Source organism: Anas acuta, chromosome 2 (assembly GCF_963932015.1).
Source record: "Anas acuta chromosome 2, bAnaAcu1.1, whole genome shotgun sequence".
In the NCBI taxonomy this organism is placed as follows: Eukaryota; Metazoa; Chordata; class Aves; order Anseriformes; family Anatidae; genus Anas; species Anas acuta.
Window position 1 is genome coordinate 47,737,791 of NC_088980.1, and position 13,470 is coordinate 47,751,260.

A 13,470-nucleotide genomic window follows, 5' to 3' on the forward strand; every position below is an offset into this window, starting at 1 on the left:
CAAGGACATCCCTGGACATCTAAGTGTGGCTGATAGAAGAAAGCAAAGTTCATTGCCAGATTTCATGGCATACTGCAGCTAAGAGGTAGGAAGGTCTGCTTTGTGGGCAGCTGGAACTGGAGAAAATCGGGAAGTGACACCTAGTCTGGTCATTTACTCTTTTGGGAGCTTTCTTCTAGTGAGCCTCCAGGGAGGCTTGATTCACCTAAACCTGCTAGAAACAGCAAAACCCCATCCCTGATCCTGAGGGTGTGTGGCTTTATGTAACAGGACACCCCTCAAACCCAGACATGCAAGTCCACCAAAGGTCTGACACTAACAAATTACTTCAGTCCTCCCTTACTCATCGCGTACAACTGAAGTCCCAAATGTTAACGACTCAGCATGTTTTATCACAGTAGCATGTACACTTTCAATCATCATTAGAAATGAGGAGGGTCTAGACACAGGCAGCAAGCCAGGTTAAGTAAAACTTTCCATGAGGAAAGCTATTTGTTTTCTCCTAGAACTGCTACGCTAGGCCAAGAGGGAGGGAGGGAAAAGCTCACACAAGGCAGACCAAAGTGTAGACAGTGTTACTGAATTTTGCAGACTACCTGCATGTTGTTCTAATGACATCTGGACTACTGGAAATCACAAAATGCACTCAGGAGTTTTCAAAAGCATAATTGTGGCAGCAGCAGACTAAACTTAATGCCTCAAGAGCCAATCACTTTAATCATGAAGCTGAGATGTATGAAAAAGGATACATTTCAGCAAAAGAATAATTCTGTCTGCTATGGTTCCTGTTCAAATAAACTATATCACCAAACCACGTGCATTTGAAGAATACAGAGGAATAATAATAAAAAAGAACATATGGTTTAGAGGCAAAAAAAAACTTTCATATATACAGAATAGGAGATATATGGACTTGTCAGACATCTAACAGTTCAACACTGTAAGCAATTCATGGGAATGACATTAGCAATAGCTCATGTTACATCCAGGAGTTACAGCTTTTACTGCAAAAGTTATTTTTAAAAGAGCCATGTTTAAAATGAAATGGCTGGCAGGGCTGCAGCTTTCAGTAACACTTTACCTGTGGTTTTGCCACTTTTACATACTTACTGGGGGCTTAATGCTCCCAATTTACCTTTTCAGAGTAAAATAAAAGTTGCAATGAGTGCATTCATTGGCATGGTACTATAAAACTCACAGCTGTGCAAAGACAATCACAAGAACAAAAGCCTCCTTGTTTTAAAAAGGATGATGATGTGGTTTTGATACTTTCTGCTAGCCATGTATCTAAACATCAGATAACTTTGTTTATGGTTTATGTATTTTCATCTTACTACATAAAGATTTATAGCTCAGATCAAGTTAAGATCAGAACAGAAACCTTTATGAAAGTGTCTGTGTGGAGATGAGGAGGCTGAATTAATATACAAAACTTCAGACAAGAGATCTCTCTTTCAGATACTGTTAATCCAGTTCTGGCACCTACAAATGACTTGGGGCATTCTGGAAAACAGTTTTTTTAATTGAGGTTGAAATTCTGGCCCCACTGCAGTCAATAGGAGCTTGCTGCTGCCTTCAGCGTGGCTTTGACTTCATCTCAAAATTCTAGATTAGAAAAAAAAAAAGTGAAGAAACTGAGATCTTCTTCAGCTTCTTCAGCTTCTTAACTGTAGTTTTATTAAAGAATCTTCCAGAGTGCTGTTTTGCTTTTCATTAAAAAATGCTTTTGTAACGTTTTATGTACTAATACAACAAGTTGGGATCATAATGTGTAAAATATACCTTGAAACCTGCTGAGAACATAAATCTTAAGCCTTTTTCCTGTTGGTACCAATGTGTTTCTCCCTTGCTTTTTAGAAACAGCTTAATTTTGATCCATAATGAAAACGAATTTCTTTGGTGTTTCTAATGGCAGGAAATAATTTCACAACTGAATATCATGCTGCTGCAGGTAAAAATGCAACAGCTTGTGGTTTCAGGTTACAACCTGAAAAATTTCTTGGTGTTAGCATGCCTAATTGTACTCTCTCTATCCCGGTGAAATAAAAAGATTTGGAGATTCTGCGTTCCACCCAGACTACAATAGGTCCAGGAAAAGGAAATGAGGATGAGGAAAGTAATTTCAAGTCACCTTTAGCATCTCCTGTTGTGAGCCTGGCTCACAACTTCCTGAAAGCTGTGTGAAAGTAACTCCATCGACTATGGCTTGGGTTTCTTCTACCACTAAGAAAAGCAGTCAAAATTTGGTAAAATTATCTGAGCTGCCCTGGTCAACTGAAAAGAATTCTTTCAAGAACAGACTACCACAGTTTTTGACCCAGGTCCCAGTTAGAAGGCAGGAGAGAAGAGCATACTCATAAGTGAGATACAAATTAAGGTAAATTTTCATGTCCCTTTGAGATAATGACTGGTTCAAGGGACCAGTAAGAGTTCTTGTCAACTCATAGATTCTCCAAACTGGCCATCTTTTTGGGCAACACTAATTCCACTTTATCCTTCAAAGGGCTGTACAGCACATTAGACTCATTGCTCCCCATATAAAATGTTTAGTCTTAAAAACAACTATCTGGCACTGAAGATGACCCTCAGGCTGATAAATCAGCCTTCCTGTGTGCCTATCTAAGGATTTTCCATGCGCCCCACCACTTTAGCACCCTGTACTACTCCCAAGTTAGATCTGAAAGGGGAAAGTCATGTAACCTTTGCTGTCTAGGGCAGGGACAGCACAGGTACAGGAAGACAGCATTAGCTCTGGAATGATCTGCCAGGGTGCCCCAATGTGCCACATGTTGCTGTAAGAGCTTCTGGCAAGAAGGACAGGAGACACCCCCTTTTCTGCTGCAAAGAACCATGGGTTCCCATAGGGGACCAAAACCAGGCAGAAATGTCACATTTCAACTACTTTGTTAAGACTGTTCTTTTAAACAGCACATCAAATCTTGCTCTCAACACAGCAGAGGGAGTCAGCCATAATCTTTGTTTGGAGGTTGAGCTCGTAATTGCTTGAAATGAGTGCTGGTATACAAGCCAGATTGTTTTCGATATCAAGAGCATAGCCATAATATATCAGGTATCACTTTACGGGGTGAGTTTGAAATATGTTATACATTTTGAATCATATATGCACATACTGAAATGGACAGGACATTTAATGAGTAACCCAGGTGGCTACTGCAAATTTTGATTTAAAACAAGATTGCCAAGACCAAAACTTATTTGCCAAAATGGAAATCTCTTCGGGTGCTCCCTTTATATCAATTCAGCTGCCCACCATTACAGAAGCAGAGAAATGTCGTGTACAGGATATATATTTATATATACTCACTGACTATTTTTTTCCATCTATAATCTTTAGTATAGATGGGCTATATTTGGAGATATTCCAGACCAAAAGGAATGAATATTGCTTTGGTCCCATAAACTTAAACCAAAAAAAATCTGTTTATACTTGGTCCAAGATTGCTATACGTATATTAGATACATAAATCATATCTCCCCAAAATGGAAAACAATCAACCAAAACTTTACCAAATATCATCTGGCATAACTGGTTAGGTATTTTATTTGTCCAGTAGTCCCATAAGTATGTTAGAGGTCCACACTTCATACTTTTCAAATGTACCTTCAGGCAAAACTGGAGATATTAAACGGTTACAAGACACTGTGAAGATACACTTTTTTATGGAATGAGGCTTTGAGAATTCAAATTCTCCTGTCATTAAAATAATGCACTTTTTTTTTTTTTTTGAACTACTTTAGGGATGGGGGAAAGAGCTGATGTATTTAGAGTAGTAGGGAAGGAAAGCAGTCAAGTACATCTGACCTCTCTCTGACTTTCATATTGTTCATTGGTACAATTTCTTTTTTTTAAATTTAAATTATGCGATATGAATGGATCTGAACTGAATCAGCAAAACAACAAATTATAAAGAAGTGGAGCAGCAATCTATTAAAAAAAGAATAACTGTCCTTGTTCGCCAGTATGATTTTAATTCTGATTTTCAGAATATACTTCCAAACCATAGATATTCCACTTTTCCAATAAGGAAAACATTTAAAGATGGATACAACATTTACATGAAACAATGAGATTGCTTAAAACTCCTATTCCAGAAATAAATCAAGCACATGAAAAATAAGTTGCTCCTATTCAGAACCACTGTTCTGAATATGAACATGAATATGAATATGATCTGAATGTAAAAAGCATTCTCCCTCTAGGTTGTGCCTTATTCTATTTACCAGAGGTCTGAATGAGACTGCTCCAGGCACAAAAGCACTGCATATGTGGAGTATGTATCTCAGTGAATGGCATCTACTGGGACACCAGGATCCATTATGCTGTTTTCTAGGCGGTCACCGTAGTGGTCAAACTGCCCTTTGAGACTATGTCAGCTCCCATCTGACATCTTAGCTCCCCATAAGTAATAGGTAAGCATGAGATGAGGATTTTTTGCTGAGACAGGATGAGTTGATTAGATAGTTGCTGGGAAGAATAAGATGGTATCAGGTGTGGCTTCAAGTTATGCTTACTCTGGCCTATGGGTGGACTGCTTGCCACCCAGCGTGGCTCCCACTGCGCTACCCAACCCACAACAAAAGGCTTCCTTCCCCTCTTGTGGGCTTGGACCCAGGGGATGTGGTTCCATGAGCTGACCCAGGGGAAATCTATGTAGGTTTTGCTATTTTTGGCAGGTTAATTTTCCATTAGCCTGCTTTGCCACTTTATAATCAATTGGTATTACTCAAAGGAAGCATCACAAGCATGTGGCTAAGCACAAGATGGATTGAGGCCACCCCTTCTATGGAGAGCCTACAGTTCCACCGGTTGAAATTTTGTGAAACCATTGTCTGCGCTGGTACTTTAAGGTTGCCTCTATGAATAGGCTTAGAGGCAACCTTAAAGTAGCATGGGATGTAAACTGGCTTCCACTCTGACCTGCAGTTTTGTGCTTCTGTTCCGTGTGTCTGAGGTATGACAGGGATGTGCATGGTTTGAACAGAGGGTCTTGGCCATTACATACTCACAAGCTGTGGTTACTAGCTTCAGCTCCTCTGTTGCACACTTCCTCCCTCTGCCCAAATACAGAGAAAAATATAAAGGTGGCAGTAGTCTTTTCTTGACTTCTACAAGGTCTTCATTTTGTCAATGCAACGCACAGAGTAGATGGTCTTTTCTTTAGTCAGTGAGATAGGCCATAGATAGGTAATGACAGCCCATGTGGATTGGGCTGCATCAGTCCGAAACAAACCTAAATGTCAGTTTAGACACAGAAGAAGGACTTCCTCTAGTGACCATTTCTGATTACCCTTAGAGAGAACTGCCGTTGTTTAATTTTTTGGAATTACTTTTTTTTTTTTCCCCCTATTACATATTGTTACCATGACTGTTATGTCTATGAATTTTTTCTTGGTCTATAGTTCTTGTGGTCAGCCACAAAAGGAGTCTGATAGCCTGCTCAATGCCAAAGGGAAATATATCTGGATTTGGCTAGCTGGAAAGATCTTCAAAGTCAACTCTAAGTATCAGTGCAGATGTACATGGTGGCTTCTACAATTACTTTCGATTATCCAACAGAGTACTGCTGTGCACATGTGTCCAGAAGAGGGAATGGAAGAAAAATGGGTAAGGACTAAAGCATTTCTGCTTTGTCAGAGAGAACGAGCTATGCTGAAAAAAATAAAACCCGTGTCCCAGACTATATCGCAGCAAAGTTCCTCTATTGCTTCAGGAGAAACCTGAAGTAGGCATACTTGAGGAGCTTCATCCTCCACCTCTGATCTGCAGTCCCATCCCTCCAGCAGAGACAAAGGTAGCTTTGGTAGTGCTGAGAGAAAAATGGTTGATGGATTTTGGAGAGATAAGGCCTCTCTGACTGACCATTTTTTGTGCTTTTCTAGACAGACAGGCATAGACTAGGTTTAGATTCTAATTTCTTCCAGCCACACACAACTTCTGGTTTCTCTCAAAACCAAAATTTGGGCATGCTTTTTTGTTTTGGTTTGTGTACATTTCTTGTTTGGTTTGTTGAAAATCTTGTTCCTCAAAACACAGATATGTGGTAAAAATGTACATTATATGAGGGAAACCTTGTCACAAAAGATGTTTTCTGCATAACTTTAGTGAACTGAACTCCTAATTATAAAAATTCCTTTTGATCTTTCTATCATGTAATGAACAATAACTTCTGTTGAGAAAAATAATTTTCCCAGAGTTGAAAAGCAAAAGGCTGCAGCTCAAACTCCAAAGCATTTATTTGTACTCCTAATTCAGTGAGTATCATGCTGTTTAAAACAGAATGACTAAAAATCCTTTTTTAAAAAAAATAAAAAATGCCACGAACTGTCTTTAAATTCTCTGTAAAAGACAATCATATTCAGATGTTCCTTGGCACCAATTAGTTTCAATGCAGCCATTTCAAAGGTATTTCTTTTTTAAATAGCATGGTGTTACATAAAGTTATACGGCTATTGGAAGGGAACTCACGTACTGCGTTAAGGTGAGGGTTCAGAATACTACTGGGACACTTCGCAGCAAGTGCTAAATCACAGTTCAGTGAGGTCACATAATCAAATTCCAGAGTACCCCTTTTATTATGTTCAGCTAATAAATCTTTGGAAGCTGGCATCTGACAAGTTCATCGCAGCATTTTAACATTTCAGTGGTGCGTGTAGAATATATATGCATAGAAAATCTTACAAAGAAAAAAAAATCAGCAGCAAGTCCACAATAAGAACTGAAGAAAAAGTAGTCTTAATGTCAGATGCCACCAGACTGAAAAGTTACACTGAAAGATGTGCCTCCATTTTTAATTTGAACTTTCTCAACTGAAGGGAAGCAGTTTATCATTTAGTTCCAGCGAGCAGATTTGTGTATCAGAAGTTTCACTGTATTATGGATGGGACAATGTTAAATATGTTTTCACTGCAGTTCCACAGGTCACTGGCATGGGCATAAGCCAAAACCATACAGTTAATACTATTGCAATATAGCTATTGGTCATGCAGCTAGCTCTACAGTAATGAACAACGCTTACGGCTTAGATAATATGGTTTCATTATCGCAAGTGAAATTAAAGAACCTTTTCCCATACAGAAAGAAACCGAGCAAAACTGTCCATCACTCCACCAGGCTGTTAATTAAACTTTTTTTCCACCGGGTTTCAAAAGGAGGAGGGTGTTAAAGAACTCACTGATACAGAAACATGGTTGAATGCAAACCTCTGTGCTGTCGAAGACTTACCATCATCCAGGTACATCTGGTCCAATTCCTCAGGTTCTCGCTTGATCGTTACAGGAATAGGGGCCAAATTATGATTACTTTCCTCATGCAACTCTGGCAATGACAGTGGTTGGGTTGTTGGAGACTCATTTCTGTGAACCTTCGGCAGTTGCTGCTGCTGTTGACCCATTATGGATGAGTGAGTTGGACTGCAGGACTGCAAATAGGTTGGCTCTTGGGTAACAGATGGAACTGGAGAAGAGGGACTGTTGGGATAGAGTGTTTGTTGATAACCAAGGGGACAGCTACTGCTCAGATGTTGACTCACCTGCGGCTGCAGCATGATGTGAGATGATTGCTCGGGGGAGCTTGGGTGCACAACTATAGACCTTGGCACTTCCTGTATGGTGGGGACACCTCCAGTGGGCTGCTGAAGTCCGAGGTGACCGTGGCCTGGGTTGGGGATGCACTTATAAGGAGAGGACGAAAGGTCGTGCAGCTTGGGGCTTGCGTTGGGAGAGGGTGACATCACTGCATTTCTCTGCTGACAGGAGGCGAAGCCAGCCACAAGGCATGAACCAGGATCCGGGGGCATCATGATCTGCTGGCTGTAGTATGGTTTAGAGAGAGGGCTTAAGCCTTGGTTCATTGGTCCACAGGTTTGAGCAGGCTCATAGTCATCTGTGGGTTCTGTTTTTATAATTGGAACTGTTAAAAGAAAAAAGTTTTAAATAAACATGAGCTGCATATTGGTATGATCAAGTTGGCTTGTGGCTAGGATACCCTTTGCAAAACAAACAATGTCTTGAATAAGACTCTGTGTGTCTTTTGCCTAGTTCTCCCACCCTATAAAAAAAATGAATGAGTCATCAGCAAAAGAAAGTCACAGCTGGTTCTAATATTGAACAGGACTATTTTCTTTGGACTCTCCTCCAGCACTAATGTGCTATAAAAATCTATTTGCAAATAGCTGTGCTTCAGTGGAAGCTTTGGACCCAAGGGCTCCATGGATTTGTAGTAATCAAAGCAAGAATTTTAACTTGGATATACTACTGCATTTCTACGGCTACTGATGGCCCATTTGATAAATGTCTGCACATTTGGTAAACTGGAGCATAATAAGGTAGAGATGGGGCTTTCAGAGTTCAGTGAAAGCAAAATTGCAAAGATAAATGACAAACTACTATGTACAAGAAGTTTTCAATTATGAGGATATTTTTGAAAGAGTAGGATTTGGTTTATTTAGTTTTTACATGATTGTGTTTAATCTTATTAACCAACAAATAGGTGTAAAATGTCCAAGAAGTCACATCCAACTCTCCATGATTCTAAGTTGGATCCACGTTGCAATACCAGTTCATAAAAGGTATTAACTCACTCTCTTACTAGCAAGAAATATTGATTACTGTTCTACACCTCTTCTTGCTCCACTTGCTGTCCCAGAAGAGGTCCTAATATTGAGATGTCAAACCATGTCTCTAAATACTACCAGCTCATGGACAAAATGACTGTCTATGAGCATCAACCCAGTCTTGAAAAATATAGAGCAGCTTTCTCAAATCAGAGAAAAGATCCTTACTCAAATAGAAGTGCCTTTTTCATATCATCTTTCTCTCTCAAATCAGAGAGTGCCTTTCCTGGTTCTCCCACAGACACATGCATTTCACTGGTAAAAGATAGCCACTTACTCTATCGGGAAAATTATTAATAAGCTAAGCCAGTATGTAGATGCATTTCTTCTAGCCAGATCCAATTGTAATTCATACAAAAACTGAGTTTGGATGATTGGTGGCATTTATGTTCTTTACCAAAATGAGATCCACAGAACAGCCATAGATTGAAGGCACTGTAGGAAATTTATGGTGAGACCACAGAATATCTGTTAGAATATTATTCTAAACAACCTGTTGTGGCACAAATTTATTAGTGAAGCATTTTACACAACTCAGATTGGAGCACATGCTCATCACCTATGTGTCTGTTTTTATTTGCATGTGTTTTACAAATACCCTTACACATTTCTCCAGCCATTTATTACTGTGTTCATATATGGGTCTTTTGAACCCCTAGAAATGCATGTGTGTGCATATGTACATATAAAACTTCTTTTAAAACTAACAAATTTTGCTGCTGGTGAATGTACTTCACTGCCCGTGTTTTACAGCCCCCTAGCCTCTTGTTAACTTTGCTCCCTTTATGTTCTTTTACATATAGATGGTTGCAACACTTGTTTCAAGATTTCTAGCACCCCTAGTAAAAATATGTCTATATATGTAACAGAGGCACAGGTGCTGCTCAGGATGAATGTGCAAAGGATAACAGACTGTCATTGGATTCCTCATAATCTTATTTTCACCTGCTCGAGTGCTGCACGCTGGTTAGCATGGCTACTAATGCACTTGGTTGCAGAGAAGTAGATTCCAGGTTCAGCAACAGCTTTATAAAACCAATATCACACCTTTATAAAAATGCAAGACCAAAGAAACGCACCTAGATAAACATAGCAGCTTAGATATTGTAAGAAAATACCTTTAACAAGTTCCTGAGCTAGCAAATATTCTCACATGTTTTATATTAGGTTCACTGTACTAGCACTAACCACAGCACAGCTGGAAATATGATGGTTGTTGAACACTGAATTTTCCCAATATATCACTGTTATAGAACACCTGTGCTAAATAATTCCAAGCTCAACCACTGTCAATTCAGCTGCAATAAACCCTGGAGTTGTCTGACTTGTTATAACCTACGGAAGGATTAGAGCCATGGTGGCACACAGGGCTGGAGGGAAGAAGCTTTATGATTCCTGATCTCAGGCTGATTTTTTGTTGTAGCTCTTCTATGGCACATCTTTGCTACTTGGCTTACCAGACACTTTTTTTGTCACTTCACAGTTGTTTTTTTTTTTTTTTCTTTATAAAGACATTGCTATGGGGTCAGATTAGTGGCCATGGACATCATCAATCTGTAAATTAAGTTTTTGGTTTTTTTTTAATCTCCTTGTTCTGAAATAACACCTGCAGCAACTAATAGACCATGACCGGTAAGTCCTACTCTGCCCTGAGCAATGGAGCAATGGGCAGCAGGAATATCCCAGACTTGTGTGGTGATTTTACTCAGCTGCGCAGCTGAGCTCCAACACAGCCACTATCTCACCCTCCCTTCTCAAAAGAAAAGGGGGAGAAAATATGATGAAAAGGGTTCAAGGGTTGAGATAAGGACAAGGAGATCGTTCAACAATTATCACCATGGGCAAAACAGACTCAGCATAGGGAGATTAATGTAATCTCCCTATTATAAACTATAAACTAAACTATAAACTATTAGATTAATGTAATCTCCCTATTATAAACTATAAACTAAACTATAAACTATTACTATCAAGCTAGAGCAGTGAGAAACTAAACACAAACTAAAACCACCTTCCCCTCCATCTGCCCTCTTCCACCTCCTCCCCCAAGAGGCGCAGGGGAACAAGGAATGGGGGCTGCGGTCAGTCCCTAACACTTCATCTCCAACACTCCTCCACAGGCTGCAGGGGAACTGCTGCTGCCTGTCCTCCTGCACCTCCTGCCCTCCTGCTGCACTGACCTTGGGGTGATGATCTGGAATCAAACCTTTGAAGCTCAGTATGTCAGCAGAAATGTGAGATACTAACACTTCAATTTCTGACCAGACTTCAACTTCTGTATTTTACATGAATAACTGTATTATTTGCCTTGCAGAGGACAAACATGCCACTATTCCCTGCCTCATTCCCTTTTTGGTGGCTGAGAACCTTAGCTGGGGTGAAGAGTTGTAATTGACTTAGAGCAGATGAGGACACAAACCTTACAAGTCCACCTGCACTATCATGTTATCTTCTTCTTAGAGAGAAATTGGGTGGGTTCCTTCAGAGCAGTTAGGGACAATCACCAACCAGCACTGGATTAGCATTGCCACTTTTCTACTGACTCATGTTTGACTGACTTCTAATGTTTACAAACTTAAGTTAGAAAAAGTGTCTGCATTCTCAAATACATCCCGGTAGAGGCCCAGTTAGCTGACTGACATAAAGCAGATCCATTTCCACTGTCACTCACCTGCAGAAGTGAGTATTTCACACAGGAAGATGCAATGTGATATAAAGCATGCCATTAATTTTCTCAGTATTAGAATATAATAGAGAACAGTATTAGCCTGACCAACTTCTAGCTCAAATATTTCAGATTAGCCATCATTTTAAATAACTTGCTAAAAGCCTTCCAGCTCAAAGAAACATTCCTAGTCACGCAGCAGGCCTGGACTGGCCTACAGCTGTTCCAAATCTGCAAGTACTTTTAACAGAAACTTGACTATTTCTTAAATTCAGTAGAGCCATATCAAATGGCAATGAGCATTCTGTGTTACAGTAGGTCTGTGCTGCTGAGATAACATCCAGTTTTGCAGACTTTCAGCTGCCTAGAATGAAAAAATGTGACTAAATTTGCCATACATTGAGATTTGCCAATAATCAGTTTCAGCAATGACTCCAGAATTTGTAAAATTGTAAATAGATAAGACAATGCATAGTTTCTACATAAACTCATGCTCAAAAGTAATGTCATTCATTTAAGAGACCCTATTCTGCCGAAGGATCAGCCCCTTGCTATAAAGGAAAAATTAGTGTAAGTTTGGTTAGTACAGTTAATTTTTAAATGCTTGTTACTTCATAATGCATAAGGTCAGACGACAGACGATTTTAAACTGCCTTCAATTTGAATATTAAAATATGACAGAGCTCAAAGTTCTAAATTTGTCTGATAAGCAACTTAATATGTGCTAATTAGTTTAAAATGGTTTGACGATGCCTTCTTAGACTATGGACTTGTGTCATTATGTCATCTAATTTAATACAAACTTCTGAGAACTGAGTGTTGGCAGCAGCCCCAGCTATAAATCAAAGCTACCTCCAATTCTTACTCAGAGAGACCAGGTTTATGACATCATACTGAGGCAACTGGACTGAAGACAATGGCCCTCTGTATGGGTCTGAATGTGGGAGAAGTATTTCAGCCAGTTCTGCAAGCCCACATTTAAATGAAAGGCTTTTCTAGCAGGTAAAATGTTAATATATCAAGCCTTGAAGAAAAATAATAAATCATCGACATCCAGTCAAGGGAGTCAGAAAGTGCTTAAATATAAATTATACATATTCTTGATAATTGTAACAAGTCTGTTTGCTTTTACACTTTGGCAATCCAGATGGGTTTTTGAATTATTTTTTTGGAGGTGCTATTAAAATATGTGAACTGACAAAATATAACCATGTAAATTAAACAGATGTTTATCCTGATTAATATTAAACTAACAAACTCCCATTTCCATGTAGTATCATTGATGCAGACATTTATGGCACTATAATATATTTATCTTGCCCTTCGTTTGATTGAACATATCAAACAAAACAGCCACCTTTCACACTGCAGACTATGATGTAGCTCTCCAGCACCAACACACAGATTTTGATTAGCATATGAAAATCAAAACAGTAATTTTTTTCATCATGTGCACACACATTTCTTCAAAATCTTGAATAAACATAAGTGGTAAGAATTTGGGATGAGACTTTCAAAGACTGTCAAAGAGTTAGATGGCCCAAATCTCTACTACTGAGCCGAGGTCTGAAATATCATTTGCACCTCTAAAAACCTCCCCTCTAAGTCAGTTTTGAACCAGGCAGCACCCTCTTCACCATGAAACAGCTGTTCCTTCAGAAGGTGTTGCCCAGGTCATGCCAACTGCTACTGCTCTCCTGCTGCTGGCTGATTAGAGACATGGTTAGGAAGGTAGACACATCTACTCGTGCAACTTAACCAGTCTGGATTCATTCAAGGACAAAATCCTGGCCCTTGTGGCAGCACTGGCTGGATCTAGCAGGCTGAGTGGAGTGAGGACCTCACCCCATGTTCTGACTCTGGAGTGCTCTGGTGCTAGGGAGAGGCAATGGGCTGGCTGCCCCCAGAAACTATAATCCTGCTGTTCTGTAACATCAGAGCAGCCGTGGGCAGGGGAGGCTTTCTGTAATGTCCTGCCAATTTATGTGCAGCATGGACTCAACTCTAGGGATCTGAGACAGTCGTTATAGGGTCTTTGCAGATACTGTTCATGAACTGGATGTTTTTCCCTGGGCACCAATTCAACCAAAATGTTTTTTAAAGGTCAGGCTACTATCAAGACCTTTGCTGTTCAGTAAATTAAAAAAGAGCACAGTGACTCAGAAACAAAGG

The 13,470-nt window shown here is 39.6% G+C and overlaps 1 protein-coding gene across 5 annotated transcripts in view; it reads right to left on the reverse strand.

Moving 5' to 3' along the window:
* The window catches only part of NFATC1 (nuclear factor of activated T cells 1), a 118,399-nt gene that overhangs the window by 25,431 nt on the left and 79,498 nt on the right, over positions 1-13,470 (reverse strand). For 2 of the 5 annotated variants that reach the window (XM_068674690.1, XM_068674691.1), the window contains exon 9: positions 7,244-7,930. In XM_068674690.1, coding sequence (XP_068530791.1) covers positions 7,244-7,930 — 687 coding nt within the window. Of the gene's footprint in view, positions 1-7,243; positions 7,931-13,470 lie in introns of those variants that run through there. The other 3 variants (XM_068674692.1, XM_068674693.1, XM_068674694.1) reach the window with 3 other exon arrangements.